Raw genomic sequence first — 20,984 nt, 5'->3', positions numbered from 1 at the left:
TTAGAGAATTAAAGGTAAGTTGCAAATTTGTTCTTTTAAGGTCAGGAGGAGGCTGCTAATAATACTAGTTTCTATTGATGAGTTATTTACAGGGTTAACTTTGTTTTCTAATGAACTACTTTGTGGGGTATTACCATTACACCTAGAAGTTATTTACTTCATAACACATGGCTCTCCTAGTAAGGATAGTAAAGACTAGATATATAAGAATTCCATTACAAGATGGAAGAGAAAAATTTCAGAGCCCGAGGTACACTACAGTACAATGTAATGAGGTAAAGAAGTACCAAGGAAAAGGGAACCAAAGATTAGCATCAATAATTTGCAACTTTTGCTTTTAGTCCTTGGCAAAACACTTTGCTTTAAAAATTTCTACCCTTCTTGAAAGGCTTAAGGAAATGTTAAAACAGCCTAGAAACCTCACCCCCAAATATATGTATTTTCGGGAAACAGAATTAAAACTATGAAGATCAGTCTGATAGAAAACAGTGGGCTACACAGTATTTACCAAGCACTGTATTTCTCTCCAGCCCACATGTTCCATGAAAGTACAAACAGGAATGTTAGTTTGACTACTGATCCCAATTTCAACTATTAACAATTACCTAAAAATAAGAGAATTAAGCTTTAGGAAACTTGAATTTATAAACTCTTACCAAAATGACCTTTTATTTGCTACATAAATAGTGAGTGGCAATTCATGGCACTTGGTACTTTATCCAGACATGACAGAAGGCTTATGAAATCAGTAAATGCCATTTTGAAAAGGTTCTTCTTTCATAAATTCAAGATAGGCCTGTTCAGCACAATCCAATACTATCCCCTCAGTACTTTATAAATGGAATTTTCTTCTACTTGTATCCATTTCCCGGGGCTGAAAATTAGAAAAAACAACAACAACAAAAGTAAACAATCTGTAACAGTGCTATAAAAAAAGGACCTCTAGGTTTGTCTCTGAGACAGTTTAAGTCTTTAGCTCTAATATAAAAAGTATTGGAAATTACTGCTCCAATATGTGTGTGTATAATAGATATAAAATTTTAGTCATACTTAGGTGAAATATTTCTTATTAGGTTGAAAAATTATGTGTTTTAAAGTATTAAAGTTTTCATTTATAATTTAAAATGATCTCCAAACCTCTATAAAACCTTCTATAAAATAATTTTAACTTTAATGTAACCTCTATAAAACCTTCTATAAAATAATTTTAACTTTAATGTAACTTCTATATAACTTTTATAAAATAATTTTCAAGCATGCTGCAGAATCATTATAACACAGGCTCATAAACAGACTGCTGGCCCACTCCCTAAGTTACTGATTCAGCAGGTCTGTAGCCCAACAGTCTGCCTTCGTAACAGGTTCTTAGGTGATGCTACTGGTCCCACTTTGGGAACCACTGATCTTTAGGGATATTTCAGATGAACCAGAGTTAATCTCTAGACCAGAACACTGTATCAGAGATTGATTATTGCTAGCTCCTGGGAAGAAATTCAGAAGCCTAACTTAAGGTATAAACACCCAAAGCTTAAACTACGTCGTTTTATTCTCATTCCATCCTTTTAAAATTATCTAAATGGCTTTTCATAGAGTAAGCACATACCTTATGTACCCATTCATATTCTCCATATTTAGAATCAAAGGTTCCTTTCTGAAGAGATCTTAATTTTAAGGTAAAACGTGGTCCAAGTTCCTGAATTCCCACTTTCTTTTCACTCTTGAATATGTATCTTCAAAGATAAAATAGAGTTAAGGAAATTAGTGTGAATGAACCCAAACTGTTATTTCTTTAATATGACAGTTTGAAAGATAATTTCTCATCTACAATACTTGTCAGAATACATTAGAAAACAGGTTTGTGTGTAAAATGTATTTCATCATTGAAGTCCAAGGAGTTTCTCACCTGTGAAATCTGAAGAAGATATAATCCCGTTGATTGTGGAATGTGGCAACCTGCCTTCCAATGAATTGAGGATTATGGGGAAAGAGAGATGCAAACATACGTCCAACAGAATGACCCAGCCGTGTTGTAAAATTGTTTAAAATTATTTCAGGTATGTGTTCTGTGGGGTCCTTGCCTCTTCTCTAGAAAAATGATGAAAAGTCACAATAACGATCTCACTGCAATTTCAGGTTTTCGAATTTACATGACATTGAAACATTTTAGTTATCTTAATAGCTTAATCAAACCCATGAAATAAGATTTATCTAAAATTATTTAATATGCAGTGAATGCACCAAAAGAAAGTTCTACTAAAAAGTGACATGTTTCATAGTAACGAAGGCTATTGCTTGTCTGCCATAACTCAATTATAATCTCACAAGAAAACGGTCAGTACACAAAAGTATCCCTTTAACCAGAAGAGCAAATACCATTATTAAAATCAGTTAGATCTATATAGGTTATAGTATTTACTGATCAAATACTGTTAGAAGACCAATGCCAATCAAGGAATGCATAAAACTTACCTTAATTTCTTTACGCAGACGAACACTGCTCATTTTAAAATGAGCAGTTGGGCCATTTGGCAAGTGACTCAGAATTAATCCATCTGTTCACAAAGCTAAGAACACATTTAGATTACATTCTGTAATCTAAGTTTTAAATTGTTTAAATAACTAGTTCTTTGTATGCCCAAAGCCTCCTAAAATCTGTAGCTAGGTAAATAGGTGGGTGCATGTATTTCTCTGGCTTAACAGATTTTCTTACCATACCCAAAACTCAAGACAGAGAAGTCAACCTAAATCTTTCAGAAAAATAAACTAACCTATAGCAGTCCTACTTTTTCTCTTCACAGTATGGTAAATAGCTATAGGGTATGTTCAGCATTCAACTGAAGTAGGTGAAAAGAGCTAAAATCCACTACTATAATACTCTAAAAGGATGAGATTCTAGCATAATTGTAGCATTGCAAATGGAATATAAGTTTACCTCTATGTTCAGAGGCTTTATAACCCTTAAAAGGCACACTCTCATACATATATATGTATGTCTTACACATTTGTTAAGGTCAGGATATGCAGTTTTGAATATCATCCTACAAGACCAGAGACAAACTCTCTTCTGGAAATCAAGGTTATTAGTGTTCTCAAGAGACATGGTCTTAATTCTTGGGATTACTGTACCACAATTTAAAATCAACCTATTAATTAAACACTTACCCTACCACAAACAGAATTAGGCTAGACACTCTAAACTACACATGAAGTATAAGACAACTACCTACAATCAGCAGGATTAGCAGCCCAAGGGCTTTAAAAGTTTGGAATGCGGCTAACTACACAACATACCCCAAGTCTTTGTAGCACAACTTGATTCTTTCAAATACTTAACCTTAAAAGGAGGTCAGAATTCAACTGTTTTTCTGCACACAATATGAGTTTTATAAAACAGATGTTGCCGTATTTAAAAGCCATCAACATGATGAATTGGGAGACTGGGACTGACATGTATACACTGATGTGTATAAAATGGATGACTAATAAGAACCTGCTGTATAAAAAAATAAAAATTCAAGATTAAAAAAAAAAGCCATCGACGTTCTCCCATTCATCTACTGAAAAACTATGGTGGTTATTATCATCACCCTCCTCCTCCCATCAAATCCTATCTACTGCTTTTACCTTCCTAAATTCCTCACTTCTATAGCTTCCTCTTTACCCCAATTGTTACTGTCTTAATTGAGGTCCTTGAGATTTTCCACCCAGATTAGGAAAACAGTATTTTGCTTGGTTTGACCTCTCTCACCATTTCAAGTACATCTTCTAATATAGACTAAATCAAGTTGGATTCAGGCCTTGGTTCTACAGTTACTAAAGCTATGGGACTCGGCTTTGTCACTGTATCTGTACCATAGCTCCTCGTGTGCTATGTGAAAAACTGGATACTGTGAGAGTTTGACAGCTGTAGCTAATTTCAAACTACTCTCACCACAGACTCATCTATAGATTTAAGACATCGTCATAGCAGTCATACTGTGGCTCCAAACTACCTTTCTAACCTGTTGTCTCCCCATATTGCTTCCAAGCTGGTAGACACTGACACAGTCTCTCACACACCACACACATTAATCCTATCATGTGATTTTTGCTCATTGTATTTCAAATATCTACAATATTTTACTCATCCATTAAGACCCACTTCAAATGCCACCTCTTTACAGTCAAAATTAAGCTCTAAATAGTCTCGATCTCACTGTTACTTACTACAGCACTTGTCATTTGAGTTACAGTCATGTAAAATGCCTTTCTTCCCAACAAATCTATTAACTAATTTCTGACAGATACTAGTGCCTACTACATAGCAGATTATCAGTAAATGTTTGAATTCTTTCCTTCCCTTCAAGGACTCACCAAAAGTTCAACCTCATGAGGTACTGGCAAAAGTATTTCTGTATCATTTGCACATTGAAAAATCATAAAATCTTGAGGGGGTAAAGAGAGGTAGAAGTCATTAGTTTCAACCTAAATCAAGGCTTGAATCCTTTCCAGAACATTCCCACTAAATTGTGGTTTGTGTCAAAAGAAACTACAGAATCCAGACGTATCAATTCCTAAGTACCTGCATTGTACAAAAGGCTTTATGTTATTGCTAATCTCTAACCCAAACCATGTAAAATAGGAGTCATACTGATTTTAGCAATGAGGAAGAGTCTGAGAAGGGTCAGGTAGATTCGACCCAAGTTTCAGTGCTACATGGCAGTAGATCACAACTGGGGTGGGGTTACACCTGAGCCCAAACTCTTGACTGGTAATTTCCATTTAGAAATGTATAGAGGCATTTTGTTACGATTGATACAAAGGCTAGGAATGTAAAACACCCTATAAGCTGCCAAAAGCAGAAAGACTTATCCTACCTCAAATTTCCATTTAGAAATAATGAATAGAGGAAGTCTGTCTCTCTCCAGAAAAAGCCTTCATGCTTCCCACTGCACCACAATTAATAAAATGCCTAGTACAGGCCAGGCACTATGCCTCTGAAACATAATACATTTAATGTGATCCTTGTGGGAACCCCAAAGACAGGTATTATTTCCTACATTTAAAATATGAGGAAACTAAGAAACTTGACTAAATTCACAAAAATAGCAAGTAGTGAACTCTGAATTTGATATCACATCTGCCTGACCCAAAGCCACAAGGCTACTGGTAGGATAACAAAGTTCTTTTCTAGAATAAGTCAAAAATGTATACCACTATAAATTTCCACCATATGGCACACAGTAGCCCTTCCTACTGTCAATATATTTTTAGACAGCTGTCATGTTCCCACTTTCTTATTTCCAGGCTAGATATCTTCAATTCTTTCAACTTTTCTCCAAGTGCCATCATTAGGAGTCATGATTTGTTATTTGTGAGCCCACATCAAGTCTCTAGGAATCACCATTTCTATTAGGTGCTTACAAATTATTCTCCCTTTAATTCTACATTTTGGGGGGGGGATCATGGCAAAGATTAGCCACTGTCCTTCCTCCATTTACCTGTCTCATATCTTCCTTAGAGCAACAGTCTCATTTACAAGTTTCTGCAGATATTCCTTGCCTTATCTTACAATCTCTTATCCAAGATGGACTTCCAGTCCGGCTTACCAACGTGCATTAGTCTGAAGATCATTCTATGTGATCAAGCAAATCAAGAGATTTGTTTTCCTAGTGTCTTTCACTGATACTCTGACATCAGCTGCATTACTAGATGTTAATCAGAAAAGAAAATGAAACATCTTTGAAATTATAAAAATTAACATCCAGGCAGGATTATACTTATAAAACTTCCAATCATGAGGACTTTTAGAAACTGCTGCATGATTCTGTACCCAAAAATTAAGTCTTGGGTAATTTTCCCTCAGTATCTGTGGGGGACTGGTTCTGGGACCCACCATGGAGGGCAGATCCAAAGATGCTCAAGTCCCTTATATAAATTGGCATAGTAGAGTAAGCCCTCCAACTTTCAATACAGTTGGTTGAATCCGCAGATGCAGAACCCGTGGACAGGGAGGGCAGACTGTATATATATATATATATATATATATACATATATATATATATATGTTTATATGAATAGGAGTAAGCAGTTTCACATTTGGATTACTTAAGTAGCCTAATTATTTCCTTAAATCAGGTCTGTGTACTGATGGTACCTTAATTACCTGACGGTTAACTTACCCTCTAGGGTGTCCAATATGGTGAACAGAAAAATATTAATACATTTTGGGTAAAAAGACAACACAGTATTATAAAGTAAAGAGAATATAAGCTTTCTAAAGGCAAGAGATGGATAGAATGTTTATTGAATTGATAAATGCTTGCTTCTTAGCAAAGAGTTACTAGCAGGCTTGCTAGTAATGAAATGATGATGGGTTTTTAACTGCCAAAAATAGAGGAACACAGACCTTGCCACCTTATGTTGGGAGGGTAGTTTTAAAAAGGCAACAACTACCTTAAAACAAATCTCTTCTGGAATAGTTAAGTATTCAAGAGATTTTTGTTACTTTGTTACAGTAACTCCCGATCCGGCCAAATTATAAAATGACCAACAATATACCACAATACAAAGCTAGTTTTAGTCTTAAAAGTCTCTGAAAAGCAACCTGTACAAGTGGGTAAAGTCTTTAACTTACATTGAAAACAATAAAACCATAAAAATTATTTAGATTAAAAAAAACAGCTTGTAAACCATTATTTTTTAAAGTGTTCATTGATTTAAGAAAAAAAATGTTAACCTGGCAGCAGAGAAGTACTGTCCCTATTGTTTAACTCCTTAATTTTGACTCATTCAACTGGCCATCATTAAAGTTACTGAGTTCACAGGCCGCCAGGAGATGAGTAAGTAAAACAACAGCAATGACAAAAAATCTAGGCATCCTTTATATGATCTCTTACCTCACAACAGGAAGAAACACCTAGGGTTTAGGGAACACATTCACCTCAGATCTGTGATTCATGGTAAAAGGATAGATTATTCTTGGCATCTGATATACTAGTTAATACATAATATGGGCCCAAATACCTACTTGAAAAATGCAATCCTGTGAAACCACCTCTGGCACCATAAAATCTAGTCATATCAAATGACAGTTGCAGATCCCCAACTGCATCAGCACCTTCACGCCTCTATCTTTCCAAATGGTTATTTCTGCAGTGGGTACTCTTCCTCTTCCTTACCTCATTCACCCATATCCACCTAGATGGGGTTTAAGCACTTTTTTCTATCAAGTACTTCCTCCCTGATATCCCCAGGGCAGATTTTTACCAGAGTTTGCACTGTATCCTGTATTTCTCTCTTAATTGTACTATCCACACTATATTTTTGTTTGTTTACATGTTTCTTTTCTCCTACTAGATTATGAATTCCCTGAAGCTGTCTCTTGTTTAGACAGGAAAACTTCCGTAAAAAAACAAAGGATACTTGGTATTTTACGATCTTCATTAATAACAATCAGGTCTGTGAAATCTCTTGAGATGCACTGTGGAATAATTTTTTTCAGAGCCAGTCCTCTTCTGTAATAAACATGTGAGTTTGGTATAACTGTGGAGAGCTGTTCACAGAGTCGTACTGTTCTCTATAAAACAAAATAACAAAAATCCTCAAAAGTGAAAAAAGAATACAAATCTGTGTAGCACATATATATAAGCAAAGAAGTAATTATTATAAGATAGTGTTATTAAAAGAGAGCAAGGCTAGGGAAAGAGTGAAACCTAAACAATGTTTCATCCATCAAAGGCTGATCAGCCTAAAGCAGTGGTTCTCAACTAGGGACAATTTTGCCATCAAGAGATGTTTGGCAACATCTGGAAGCATTTCTGGTGGTTATGACTGGTGGTAGTATGGGGTTTGGCTGCTACGGATATCTAGTGCATAGAGGCCAGAGATGCTGCTAAACATCCTATAATGAACAGGACAATCTGCACAATAAAAAAATTATCCAGCCTAAAATACTAACAGTGCTGAGGCTGAGAAAGCCTATCCTGAAGAATCATGCTTAGTGAGCCTATATCACATCAGCATTACATTTTATTTAGCTTATTTACAGGCATAATCTAAGGCAATTACTAATAATTTAACTCCTCTGAACAGAGTTCTCTTAAATAATCTAAGTAATGCAAGAAAATTAAGAATTCAAGAGCTATACTAATTGATATGTTTACCCCATGAGGTCTATCTGATGTAGTGATGAGAATCTTGGGAGAAGTTTGTCTGTTGAAGTAAGAAGCAAATTCATCCGTAGCTTCATCATAAGCAACCTGAAAACAGAAAGAGAGATAATTTTACATCAAACATTCTACTGGGCCAGCATTTTAAAAGTAGTTACAGTAGGGATTCTATAACACTGACTACCTAGCTGACTGGTGATTTAAAGAGGGCCCAGGAGGGACTTAGGTTAATGGCAACGTGAAGAGGTTGGGTAATTTTCTATCTGAAGAATACTAATATAAAACTGGAAAAAAAACTGTCAAAAACAATTTCAAGACACACACTGAGATGCGTTTATTCTTGAAAAATGGATACATCTGTGGGCAAGAACATCAAGAATCTTGCCTAGAGCTATTCCATTTCCTCTATCAACCTTGTTGGTGAAAACAGTAACTTTACCAACTTCAGGACTGATAGTACGCGACAACCAGCAATCCTGAATCCAGAGGTGGTGGACCAGATTCAAGGAGGGGCAGGTGTGAAGACGCTAGCTTTGCCAATCCAAGGTTACAGGCCCAGCTCAGGGTAGATGTGGGCCAGCCAAAATTTTAATGAGAGCTCTGGAAGTAAAAATCATAGAGGGACTGGCATAATCTCTCCCAAAATCCCTGACTGACAGCTAAACTACACATGAGAGAGACCTGAGAATCCAGTGCACCTAAAAGGCAAGGGAGACTTGAAAAATGGCTGCAACTCTGAATGCATTCCTCAATCCACACACAGCTCAGCTGGCAGAGGGTATGTATGTCGTAGGGGTTCATGGTGTCGCACCACAACCTCTACCCAAATCACTGGCTGACCATTAATCCACGCAAACACTGGGACAGTCCCTAGGGAGGCATGTTAAAAATAACAAACTGAGTAGTAACATAATGCTACTGTCAGACAGATTCCAGTTTAAGTCCAGACAAGTTACTAAAACAAAAAGAATCAATAACCCTTAAAAAAACAAAAACAATCCAGTTATTGCAATGTTTTCTAAAATGTCCAATTTTCAACCAAAATATTAGATATACAAAGAAACAGAAAAGTATAACTTATAATCAGGAAAAGAGAAGTCAATAAAAACTGACTGAGTGGGCCCAGATGTTGAATTTAGTGAAAATTTCAAAGCAGCTATAACAGATATATTCAAGGAATTAAGGAAAAATACAGGCTTAATAGCAGATCTAAGATACAGAATAATCAATAAACTTGAAAATAGATTAATAAGTATCCAATCCGAAGAATGGAGAACACAATCATAGCAAAAGGAGCAAAGCTGCAGAAACTTTTAGAACACTCATAACCATTTCAACAGTGTGTGTGAAAAGGAAGTCCCCAAAGGAAAGATGAGGGCAGAAAAAAATTTTCAAAGAAATAAAGGATGAAAAACTCTAATTTAAGGTCCAAACTCAGAAAACCTTAAGTAGAATAAAAAGAACAACACCTAAACACATCAGTGTCAAACTGGTAAAAGCCAAAAAACAAAATTTTGAAAGAAGAAAAAAATAAATCACATACATGGGAACAATGATTATTAATGGCTGCTTTCTCAAGAGAAATAATGAATGTCAAAATGCAATGGAACAAGTTCAAAGTACCAGAAGAAAAAAAAAGTCAACCAAGGATTCTATATCCCACAAAATTCTTTCAAAAATGAAGGCAAAATAAGCACACTTTCAGATAAACAAAAGCTGAGATAATTAGCTATCAGACCTGCTATAAAAACAAAGGCTTAAGAAAGTCCTAGAAGCTGAAAGAGAATGATACCAGATGGTAACTCTGATCCACAAGCAGGAAAGAAGAGTACTGTAAATAGGTAACGATGAAGGTAAACATAAAAGACTCTGTGGGTGTGTTGTGTGTGTATGTTCTTAATTTCTTTAAAAAAAACAGGATGTTTAAAGCAGTAATTACAACACTGGGTTTATAACATAGACAGATGTAATATATAACAACGTGTGCTGACAATAATAGCATGAGTAAGAGTGGAGGGTCATGAAGCTATACTGGTGCAAACTTGCTGTATTTTACCAGAATCGTGTCAGTATTTATTTGAAGTAGATTGTGATAAATCATTCTTCAGAATAGATCTTATTTATGCTAGGACATAAATGCTAGGAATTTCTTTAATTGAAAAGGACTGAAATCAAACAAAATATGTCCCAAACCACAATAAAATTGAATTAGAAATCAACAGCAGAAAGGAATCTGGGAAATCCTCAAATATTTGGAAATTAAACAGGACACTTTTTGAAAATCATAAGCCAAAGAAGAAATCACAAGAGAAATTAGAAAATATCTTGAACAGAATGAAAATGAAAACACAACAAGCATACCAAAATGTATGGGATGTGGCTAAAGCAGTGCTTAGGGGAAAACCAGAGCTTTATATGCTTATACTAGGAAAAAAGTATAAAATCAATAATCTAAGCTTCCATCTTAGGAAGCTAGAAAAAGAAGAGCAAATGGAAGAGCTTTCATTTGCTCTTCCAGGTAAGCAGAAGGAAAGAAATAACAAGGATCAGGGGAAAACTAATGAAATAAAAAAATATAGCAAACAAGAAGAAATCATCTTTCATTAAAAGAGGTACTCAGATTTAAACAATAATGAAAGAAATGCATCTTAAAACTTGGGGGCTATAGCAAAAGTGAATTTTATGACCTTAGTTGCTCATAATAAAAAAGATGAAAATAAGCTAATCAAAAAAATAAAAACAGTAAATTCATAGTGTAAAAGAAATAAAGGTATGAGGAGATATAAATGAATTAGAAAACAAAGATTCAATAGAGAAGATTAAAGAAAACAGTAGTTTGAAAAGAAAAACAAAACATACACCTCTGGTGAAAAGCCCAAATAAATAAAATTAGGAATGAAAATAGGACATTACTGTAGTCTCACTCATGAACACACATGTACATGTTCTAAACAAAGTATTAAAAAACCAAAACAGTATGTTAAGAAGATAAAACATCTTTTTTTTAAACATCTTTATTGGAGTATAATTGCTTCACAATGGTGTGTTAGTTTCTGCTTTATATCAAAGTGAATCAGTTATACATATACATATGTCCCCATATCTCTTCCCTCCCTCCCACCCTCCCTATCCCACTCCTCTAGGTGGTCACAAAGCACCGAGCTGATCTCCCTGTGCTATGCGGCTGCTTCCCACTAGCTATCTATTTTATGTTTGGTTGTGTATACATGTCCATGCCACTCTCTCACTTTGTCCCAGCTTACCCTTCCCCCTCCCCGTATCCTCAAGTCCATTCTCTAGGCCTGTGTCATCTTAACTAAATTGTATTTATCCCATGAATACAAGAGGTTTAAGATTAGAAAATCTATTTCGTTTACTACATTAGTGCAATAAAGGAGAAAACTGCACATTCATCTCAGTATCTGCAGAAAAAGTGCATAAATTATCTTAATATTTGCAGGAAAAGCATCTAACTTTCTACATTCCTTCATTAAACAAAAAATCCAGCAAAAAAAGAATGGAATTTCCATAACTCATAAGGAGAATCTACCATTAATGACACAAACATTAATAATGATACACGAAGTATTCTCTTTAAAATCAGTAACATGGCACAGATGCTAATATTGCTTTTTCTATTTATTTGACATGCTGGAGGTTCTAAGTAAGAACGAAAGAAACTGTTAATGGATTGAAAGTAATTAACAAAAACTTATTTGCAGAAAGGATTAAACATGAAATGAAAACAACATTCAAACAAATTATTAGAAATGAATTTAGGTAAACTACTGGTTAGAAGATCATGATCCAAAAATCAATTGCAGGGACTTCCCTGGGCGCAGTGGTTAAGAATCCGCCTGCTAATGCAGGGGACATAGGTTCGATCCCTGGTCCAGGAAGATCCCGCATGCCGTGGAGCAACTAAACTCGTGCGCCACAACTACTGAGCCTGCACTCTGGAGCCTGCAAGCCACAACTACTGAGCCTGCGTGCCACAACTACTGAAGCCTGCAGGCCTAGAACCTGTGTTCCGCAGAAAGAGAAGCCACCGCGATGAGAAGCCTGTGCACCACAACCAAGAGTAGCCTCTGCTTGCAGCAACTAGAGAAAGCCCACGCGCAGCAACTAGAGAAAGCCCATACACAGCAACGAAGACCCAACGGAGCCAAATATAGATAGATAGATGTTTTAAAAAATGTATTAAAAAAATCAACTGCATTTTTGTAAATCAGCAATTTAAACAGTTTTCAAAGAGATGTGCTTTACACTAATAAGAAAAAATGTAAGATACCCAGGAATAGCTCTAACAAGATTCATGTGTACAACTTGTATTAAGAAAACAATGAAATTCACTGAAATACATTTTCAGTATTTAAATAAGACCTAATTAAGCAATATATATATATATCCTCAAACTGATCTGATTTAGTACAATTTATAATTTTATATGGAAGACCAAAGGTCCAGGAAGAGAACACTCCTGAACAGAGGGATTTGAGGATGGTAATGGGGAGGGGCATCTTGCCCTAACAGGTATCAAAACTTATCATGAAGCTAAATAATTAAGAAACAAACTAGCAACAAACTACCAAAAAAATAGCCCAGAAAAAGACTAAGCATATACGGATACCTAATATATGACACAGCATTACAATTTACTATGGGAAAAGGTTGTACTGCTCCAAAAATGGTGCTGGGGAAACTGGTTACGTATGAGGGGGAAGGAGGGAGCAGTGGAAGAGAGAAACTGGTTTCCTTTCTCACACCAAACAGAGAAATTCATTCCTGATAATTAAGTACATAAATGTGAAAAGTAGCTCTCCAGTTCTTTTAGGAAAAAAAATATGATATCATATGATTACAGGATAGAGACAGATTTCTTAAACATGACAAAACAGCATTCACCACAAAAACAAAAAAAATTAAACCCAACTATATTAAGGACTTTTGTTCATCAGAAGACACCAAAGAAGAAAGTAAAAAGAGAATCCACAAATTGGAAGATACTTGTAATACATGTAAAGGATTAGTAAAAATTAGAGAAATTCTACAAATCAGTAAAATACACTACAGGATAGAAAATAGGGCAAAAGACATGAGCTGGCATATCTCTACCAAAACCACAGTACATGCACAAAAAGATGCTCAACCACTTTAGGAATCAGGGAAGAGCAAACTCAAGCCACAATGAGATAGCCCTTGATCACTAACCTGAATATACCAAGCAATGGTCAGAACGTGGATGACCAGGAATATTGCTCTTACACCATGGGAGTGCAAAATGATACAACCACTACTTTGGAAAACATTTTGGCACTTTCATGTAAAGTTGAACATTTATACACCCCATGACCTAACAAATTCTCCCCTATGTAAATATTTAGGGAAACTTTTACATTACATGTTTTTGATCCCCAATTTATCTCCAGCCAAGGCCTGTTCTCCATACCTTGTCAATGATAATTCCATCATTCTATCCTTCTAATTGCTCAGGCTAAAAACCTCAATGCCATCTTTGAATCCTCTTTCTCTAACACCTCATATCAAGAAATTCTTAGTGGCTCTAATATCAAAATACACCAAGGCCAAAAACTCAAACCTCAGAATCAGACTGATTCTCAACATTCACTGTAACCACTGTGGTCCCAATCATCATCATCATCACCACCACGTCCATCATTATCATCATCTCTTTCCTGGATTAGCTTCCTAACTAGTCTGTTTACCTCTCTGACTGCTATCTCAGTAAAGCAACCAATTACTTAAAAAAATTAAACACAATCACATCATTCCCCTGTTCAAAACCATCCAATGGCTCCTCATTTCACTAAGTATAAAAGCCAAAGTCCTCACAATGGCCAGCAAAGTCACTGATCTGGCCTCTTCCCTTCCCCGTATTTTCCTGGCACCTCTTCTACCACCCTCCCTCTTGCTCACTTAATTTCAGCATACTCGCTTCCTTACTGATTCTCAAAAATAAACTAAGCATGTTCCTGCCTTAGAGCTTCTGCGCTGGCCATGTCCCCTTATCCTGGATTACTTTCTGCCCAAAGATGGCTGATTTCTTCACATCCTTCAAGTCTTTGCTAAAAGGTCATCTCCTCAATGAAGCCTACCCTAACCATTGTATAAAAATTGCAACCCTAACCAACAGAAAAATGGGCAAGAGACATGAGCAAACAATTGATTAGAAAGAAAGGAAGAAAACATGAAACGATGTCCAACCTCATTCATAACAAAAGAACAGCAAATTAAAACTACATGGAGGGCTTCCCTGGTGGCGCAGTGGTTGAGAGTCTGCCTGCCGATGCAGCGGACACGGGTTCGTGCCCCGGTCCGGGAAGATCCCACATGCCGCGGAGCGGCTGGGCCCATGGGCCATGGCCGCTGAGCCTGCGTGTCCGGAGCCTGTGCTCCACAATGGGAGAGGCCACAACAGTGAGAGGTCCACTTCAAATTAAAAAAAAAAAAAAAAACTACATGGAAATACAATTTCTCACCTATCAGACTGGAAAAAATTATTTGTAATTGTAAAATCTTGAGTGAGAGTTTAAAGAGTAACATATATTTATTTATATAATCTCAAAGTATCTCCCTCCCAAAATATTTATTAAATTCAAAGGGGAAAATAGTACTTATAGTGGAGAAACCCGACAGACACCACTTTAATCATGTGATGAAAGTTAATATAACCAGTAATGGGAAAATCAACAATATGTGACTCCTGCTAAGAGCACTGAAAAGAACGTAACGTCACAACTGTGGTACTCCTGTCAAAAGTACATAAGCTGAATATAATCATGAGCAAACACCAAACTCATATTAAGTGGCATTCTACAAGTATACCTGGTCTGTACTCTTCAAAAATGTCAATGTCATTAAAAGCAAATTCTGCGGAACTCTTCCAAACTAAAGGAGGTTAGAGTCATTGTAATGGGATGAAATGCAAGAACTGGGATTTTTCTTTTATGAAAAATGACATCATTGTGACATCTGAGTAAGCTGTACAGATCAGATAATAATGTATATCAATGTTAATTGTCTAATTTTGGAAACTGTACACTGTGCTTATTAAAAAAAAGTTTATAGGTAAAACACACTAAGCATGTATGAGTAAAGGGGCTTATATCTGCCACTTACTCTCAAGCATTTCAGAGAGAACATAAATGAAAATGAAGTGTGATACAATTTAACATTTAGGAAATCCAGGTGAAGTGTATACATGAATTCTTACTTTTCTATTAAGTCTGAAATTATGTCGCAATAAATAAAATACAGGCACACACACACAGATACTCTCTCTCATGCACCCCCCTTTTTGTAAAATTGCAAACTTGCTCTACACCAACTTGTCCTGAATCTCCTTTACCCTATTTAATTTTAGTAACCTACCATCTGCTAACCTATGGTAATTTATTTTATTATGTTCATTGTTTGTCTCTCTTCCTAGAAAGTAAGCTCTGGGTGGGCAGAAATTTTGTGTGTATATGTGTATTTTGTGCACTGATGAATCCCATGTCCCTAAAACAGATCTCCATACATAGCAGGCAATCAAGAAGCATTTGCTGGAAAACTGACTGACAAACTGAATGAATGAATGGCTATACCAGGAAATATGTGAAAGAATGTTGGTAACAGCATTGTTTGAAAACAAATAAATATAACAAAAACAAGTTTCCCGTACACAAATCAAAGAATACATATATATACAAAGTTTTAAAACCTTGATTTTCTCACTGTACTGTTGCAAACTATTTAAAGGGAAAATGTGAAAAGTGGAAGGTTATCTTGAAACCAAGAGTTTTATGAGGACACAAAAATACCATCAAATGTTATCCTTAGGTGTCAAAATGTATAACAAATACTACAAAAATCTATAGTATGAGGAATGCTTTTCAAATGACATTAAAAAACACTGGAACTATTAAAGAGATTAAATGACAAATAAGTTTACCTAGGCATAAAACACAATACCTTTCTAGAAAATAAATAATTACTCCCTTTTTCTACAGCATTGTTGGGAAACTCAATTATGAAATAATCTACAATAAATAATGATAATATGCCAACATTACAGTTGAATCAGTCCATTATACATCTTCACCAGTTAGTACTTTAATTTAAACATTGACATACGAATAGACAATTTATCAAGTGTGGTCATCCAAATTCATTTAAGACTTCTAACATTACCTCTTCATCATTAGGGTCTACTGTGGTTTCATCATACACTCGCTGGTTGTCAATGGTCTTCGGTATAGGCTTTGGTGGAGCCTAAATAAAAGAAAAAGGGTTAAGTCTTAGGAGCATTTTACATTAATAATTTTGCATTATGATTGGGGAAGAATAACAGAAATCTGCAAATAATACAAAAACTCAATCTGTTCCTCATTTCAACCCACTGCTACATCAATCCTAATAACAATATTGAGTAAGAGGCTTTTTAATTCTCTGAGCAGACACATGCACATACCGGAAGAACTGCTGACACTAAATAAAATGGCTTAAAACCAGGCAGAAGTAGCAGAGAGAAGAAACTGGAATCAAAATAATTATTCATGAAGAAGAAAAATATCAAATAGGAAAACATTACAAAGGTACATATATATGTAGCTTTGTTTCAATACTTTCAGAAAGCTATTCAGAAATATATAAGAAAAGCTATAAATCTGTTTCCATCTACTGAACTAGTAATTCTAGTTTGGGGGATTTATGGTAAGGAATGAAAAGGGGGAGCAATTTATACAAAGAAATATGTATTATCACTAGGGTTAGTGGAAATGAACAGTAAATAGGGCAGATGTCCAACAACAGGATAATGACTACAGCATTTCCAGCATAATGGAATACCATGAGAATCAGCAATCATGCACAATATTGTTTGCTTAGACCAAAATATTGTGTAAATGAAATTTTAAGGAGCAAGAACACAGAACTGTAACCATATACTGACTAAAACTAATCCAAAATATATGTACACTAACAGAGATGAATATGAACTGACAAACTAGAATTTTTTTATTATTCTATGAAATGAATATTAAATTTGAAGCAATTTTTTTAAAAGAGGCAGTTCTAGGAAGTCATCTTTCAATCCAAAAACAAGAAAGGTGATATTTTCAAATGGTGATCAGCATATTAATTTGCTATAACTGACTGATTATTGAGAGTTTAAAAAAGACTAACATTGCTTGATAGGATTTCGCAGGTCAAAACAGTCTAACATTGGCAACTTCCTGTGATTTAACCTAATACTATAAATAGAATTCATGAAGAAGAAGCGTTTAGTGTGTGTGTGTGTGTGTGTGTGTGTGTGTGTGTGTGTATATATATATATATATATATAGTCTATTATTTTTCACTTTCTCAAAAATGCTTATCATTTCTTGGTCCCTCATCTTAAGAGATGGGAGGGGGGAAAAGTCGAACATTTTTTAAATTTTGCAAGTATAAATTGTAACCTAGAACTAACTATAAATAAAATGAAACTAAAATGAAAATAACTTAGCTGTACAATAATGCAGAAGTATTTAGTAGTTCTTTTAAAATTTTTCAGTAGAAAGATTTCACTTTTTGTTAATATCACAAAAATAGCTAAATCCTTTCTTGATGCATTATCTCTTCTCTCTTCTTTGCCATAATCCACTCAGGTATCTCACCTTCCTCCCACTCCCCATTCTCACTCTTCGCAGGTTCCTAACCTCAGAGTCAGCTCTCATTCTTACACGCCCCAACCCTCCAACAGAAGAGGCTGTGCCCAGCCATTCCCCAGCCTTGCATAACAAAGTGCATCAAGTCAGAAGAGCTCCAGTTACAGGCCTAAACCGGGGATCTTCCCCATTCCCAGTCAGGGAGATGTGTCTCTGCCTCTCAAACACATAAAGTTAAGTAAAGTAAGCAAGTTGAAGTAGACACACCATTTTGAAATTTTGAAAACATGCAAAACACCACTACTGGGTTTACTGTTTAGGGACACAAACATAGTAAAGGTAATAAAGGAAGTGCATGGGAACAATAAAGAGCAATTTCATGAGTGCTTATCTTTTTTTTTTTTTGGCCATGCTACATGTCAAGAGGGATCTAAGTTTGAAATCGGTGCCCCCTGCAGTGGAAGCGCCGTGTCTTAACCCTCTTAACCACTGGACCACCAGGGAAGTCCCAATGAGTGTTTCTTTGGAGGGGAAAGCAATCAGAAAAAAGTACACAAGAACTTGAACACTATCTACTAATGCATAATTTCTTAAGCTGAGTAAAGGATAGAAAAGGGTATGCTGCCTTATTTTTATATCATTTTATATATCCAAAATATTTCATAATAAATTTTAAAAGAAAGTGATTCAATGTAAGTATCAGGGAGCACTTCTTAATACCAGACAGAAAGCAGAGGACTAAAAGTTTCATTTACCTTATCACCAAGAGCCTCTCTCTCTTTTTTAAGTTTTTTCTTAGCTGCCAACTTTTCCTAAAGGATTTGAAAAAGAAAAGAACAATATTGAGAAACCACCAGTTATATCACAAACACATACTGAAGTTGCAAATTACTAATGCTATGAATATTTAAACTGAGCAATCTTAGAAATGTATTAAAAGAAACATCCTGACTTAGATTTCCGTAGCTGTTATTGTAAACCAAATGAGCTAGCCAATCAATAAGATTTCTCAAAGATTCTGCTCCTTCAAAACACTAATCTAAATTGACAAGTTTAAATGTTTAAAATTTCACTAGCTTTATCTTTTACTATAAAACCTCAAATTAAGTGAAAGTGCAAAATGTACATCTAAACAAGTTAAATAGTTTTTGTTGTTTTGTTTTGCATTCCTTTGCAAGTTGCATCCTAAAGAAAACCGTGGCTATGCTGGTTGCTTGTCTTGAAAAGTACCAAAAATAAACGGTAATGAGAGAGGAGTTTTCAGGTTGTTTCCAATAAAAACATCACTAGTTACTCAAATATTTTATAAACAAAACATGCTTTTAAAATGATCAAGAACCGGCAAGATGTACCGTAAATCTGTAACTTCTGTCGACTTCTGAACAGAATGTTTGACACACAATATAAAATAGTTTCCCCCCCCCCCCCCGCCCCAGCGCCTGTTGACCCTCAATCCATCAGATCTCGGATTAGAAATTATAGTCCCAATAAGTCTTCTTGGACACCCTTCCCCCATACGTGCACACCAGAATGGGTTAGATGCCCCTTCTACATCCCCTCCATCCCCCAACTTCCACCCCAGGGGAGCGAAAGGGAAAACGCGCACGCGCTCTGGAGCCTCCGCGCCTCATACCTTCCGCCGCTGCTGTTTCCACCGCGTGAACATTAAGTGTCGCCGCTGTTTGTTCTTAATCTCCGAAACGCTGAAGCCTGGAGGAAAGGCAGCCGCCTTCGAGGGTTGGACCCCACTTTCCGTCGTCCCATCCTCAGCGACTGCAGCCTCCTGAGGTTCTTCAGTAGCAGCTTTGCGTTTCAAGCCTTTGTTTCCGCTGCCGCCGCTCTTTTCCCCGGCCTTCGCCATGGTATTTTTGCTCCTTGTGGTCTGTACGGAAACGGAAGTAGCTTTCTCCTCCGACCCCCGTCTTTAAGCTATTACTTCCGGTGTCGGAAAGGTCTTAAAGGAAAATGTATAGTTTTGTGAGATCTAGCGGTTTAAGAAGGTGCTGAAATTTAGGCTTAAGGCGAGTTTAGGGAGCTTGCCCAGCCGTGTGAACAATGAAATGATGAGTTGGTGGAATCCGTTATTGAGCGTTTTCCGTGTGCCGACCCCCTAAAACCTAAGAACAGAACAATCTTTGAAGTATAGAGAGTTTACATTCTACTAGAGACAAAAATGAGCTCCCAAATAATTAGTGTGGTAAGCTATTAATATTAAGTAGTGCACGGTGTGGAAAGAATAGAACAGTATAAAAGAAGATGAGGGGTTAAGGGGCAGATTACAACTCTTATATAGGCTTCTCAGAGTGGGCTTCATTATTGAGCAGAGATTTGAAGGAGGTAATGGGGCATACTATGCAGTTAACTGGGGGAAGACCTGTTAATCTGAGAAAAGCTGTCCAGGCAAAGGAAACTTACAGCTCCAAGGCTCCTGGTCAGTAGCAAGCCTAGCTTGTTCAGGAAACACCGTGGAAGCCAGGAGTCAAATGAGAAAGGAGGAGAGTAAGTGCTGGCGGGAGTGGGGTGGGCGTTAGGGTGCCAGATTGTGTAGGGTTTTGTAAGGACTTTGGCTTTTATGTGACGTGAAGATTTCTTGGAGGATATTGAGAAAAGGAATGGCGTGACCTGACACATTTTAAAAGCATCACTCAGACTCTTCTCTTGAGAAAGGACTGTAGGGGAGGGAAAGTGACAGGAGGGGCGAAATGAATGTCATGAACCAGGGTGGTTCTAGTGGAGGTGGTAAGAAGTGATCAGATTCTTCCTACGATTGAATAAAAGGCATGAGAGAAAGAGAAGAATCTTGGATGACTCCAAGATTTTTTAACCGGGTGACTGGAAGGATGGAGTTACCATCAATTGAGATGGGAGAGACTTCATGTGGAGCAAGTTTGAAGGGTAAGATCAAGACTTCAGTAACGGAATGTTAAGCTTGAGATGCTTACTCGTCATCATGTTGTCAGGTAGTCAGTTGGGGTGTGTGATTCTGCAGCAGGAGAGAGAGCTGTGGGCTAGAGAGCAAAACTAGGGAGTCATCAGCAAACGGATAGTATTTCAAACCATTATAATGAGTGTAGATAAAGAACTGAAAAATAGAAGAGGATGAAGGACTGAATCCTTGAGCAGTCCCACATGAAGAGCTGTAGAGAAAAGGAGGACCTAGTAAAGGAGAATGAGAAGGGAAAAA

General features: G+C 36.4%; 1 protein-coding gene across 1 annotated transcript; it reads right to left on the bottom strand.

The window, feature by feature from the left end:
• Positions 1-83: 83 nt before the first annotated feature.
• Positions 84-19,690, bottom strand: RPF1 (ribosome production factor 1 homolog). Its single transcript, XM_060024423.1, has 9 exons — positions 19,434-19,690; positions 18,556-18,612; positions 16,344-16,424; positions 8,145-8,240; positions 7,405-7,558; positions 2,470-2,552; positions 1,904-2,085; positions 1,604-1,730; positions 84-874 (listed from the first exon to the last, which is right to left on the bottom strand). Exons 1-9 carry the CDS (start codon positions 19,659-19,661, stop codon positions 833-835), a joined length of 1,050 nt encoding a protein of 349 aa, XP_059880406.1. The 5' UTR covers positions 19,662-19,690; the 3' UTR covers positions 84-832.
• Positions 19,691-20,984: the final 1,294 nt, after the last annotated feature.

Source organism: Delphinus delphis, chromosome 1 (assembly GCF_949987515.2).
Source record: "Delphinus delphis chromosome 1, mDelDel1.2, whole genome shotgun sequence".
Taxonomy (NCBI): Eukaryota; Metazoa; Chordata; class Mammalia; order Artiodactyla; family Delphinidae; genus Delphinus; species Delphinus delphis.
This window is presented reverse-complemented; position numbering and strand designations above follow the sequence as displayed.

Bases quoted from the DNA above. Each gene is read 5' to 3' on its own strand.
- RPF1 (XM_060024423.1), bottom strand. From the start codon at position 19,661: ATGGCGAAGGCCGGGGAAAAGAGCGGCGGCAGCGGAAACAAAGGCTTG. The intron at 1,731-1,903 runs GTGAGAAACTCC...TTATCTTTGAAG, and splicing joins ATCTTCTTCAGATTTCACAG to ATACATATTCAAGAGTGAAA. The intron at 875-1,603 runs GTATGTGCTTAC...TCTAATTTTCAG, and splicing joins AATATGAATGGGTACATAAG to CCCCGGGAAATGGATACAAG.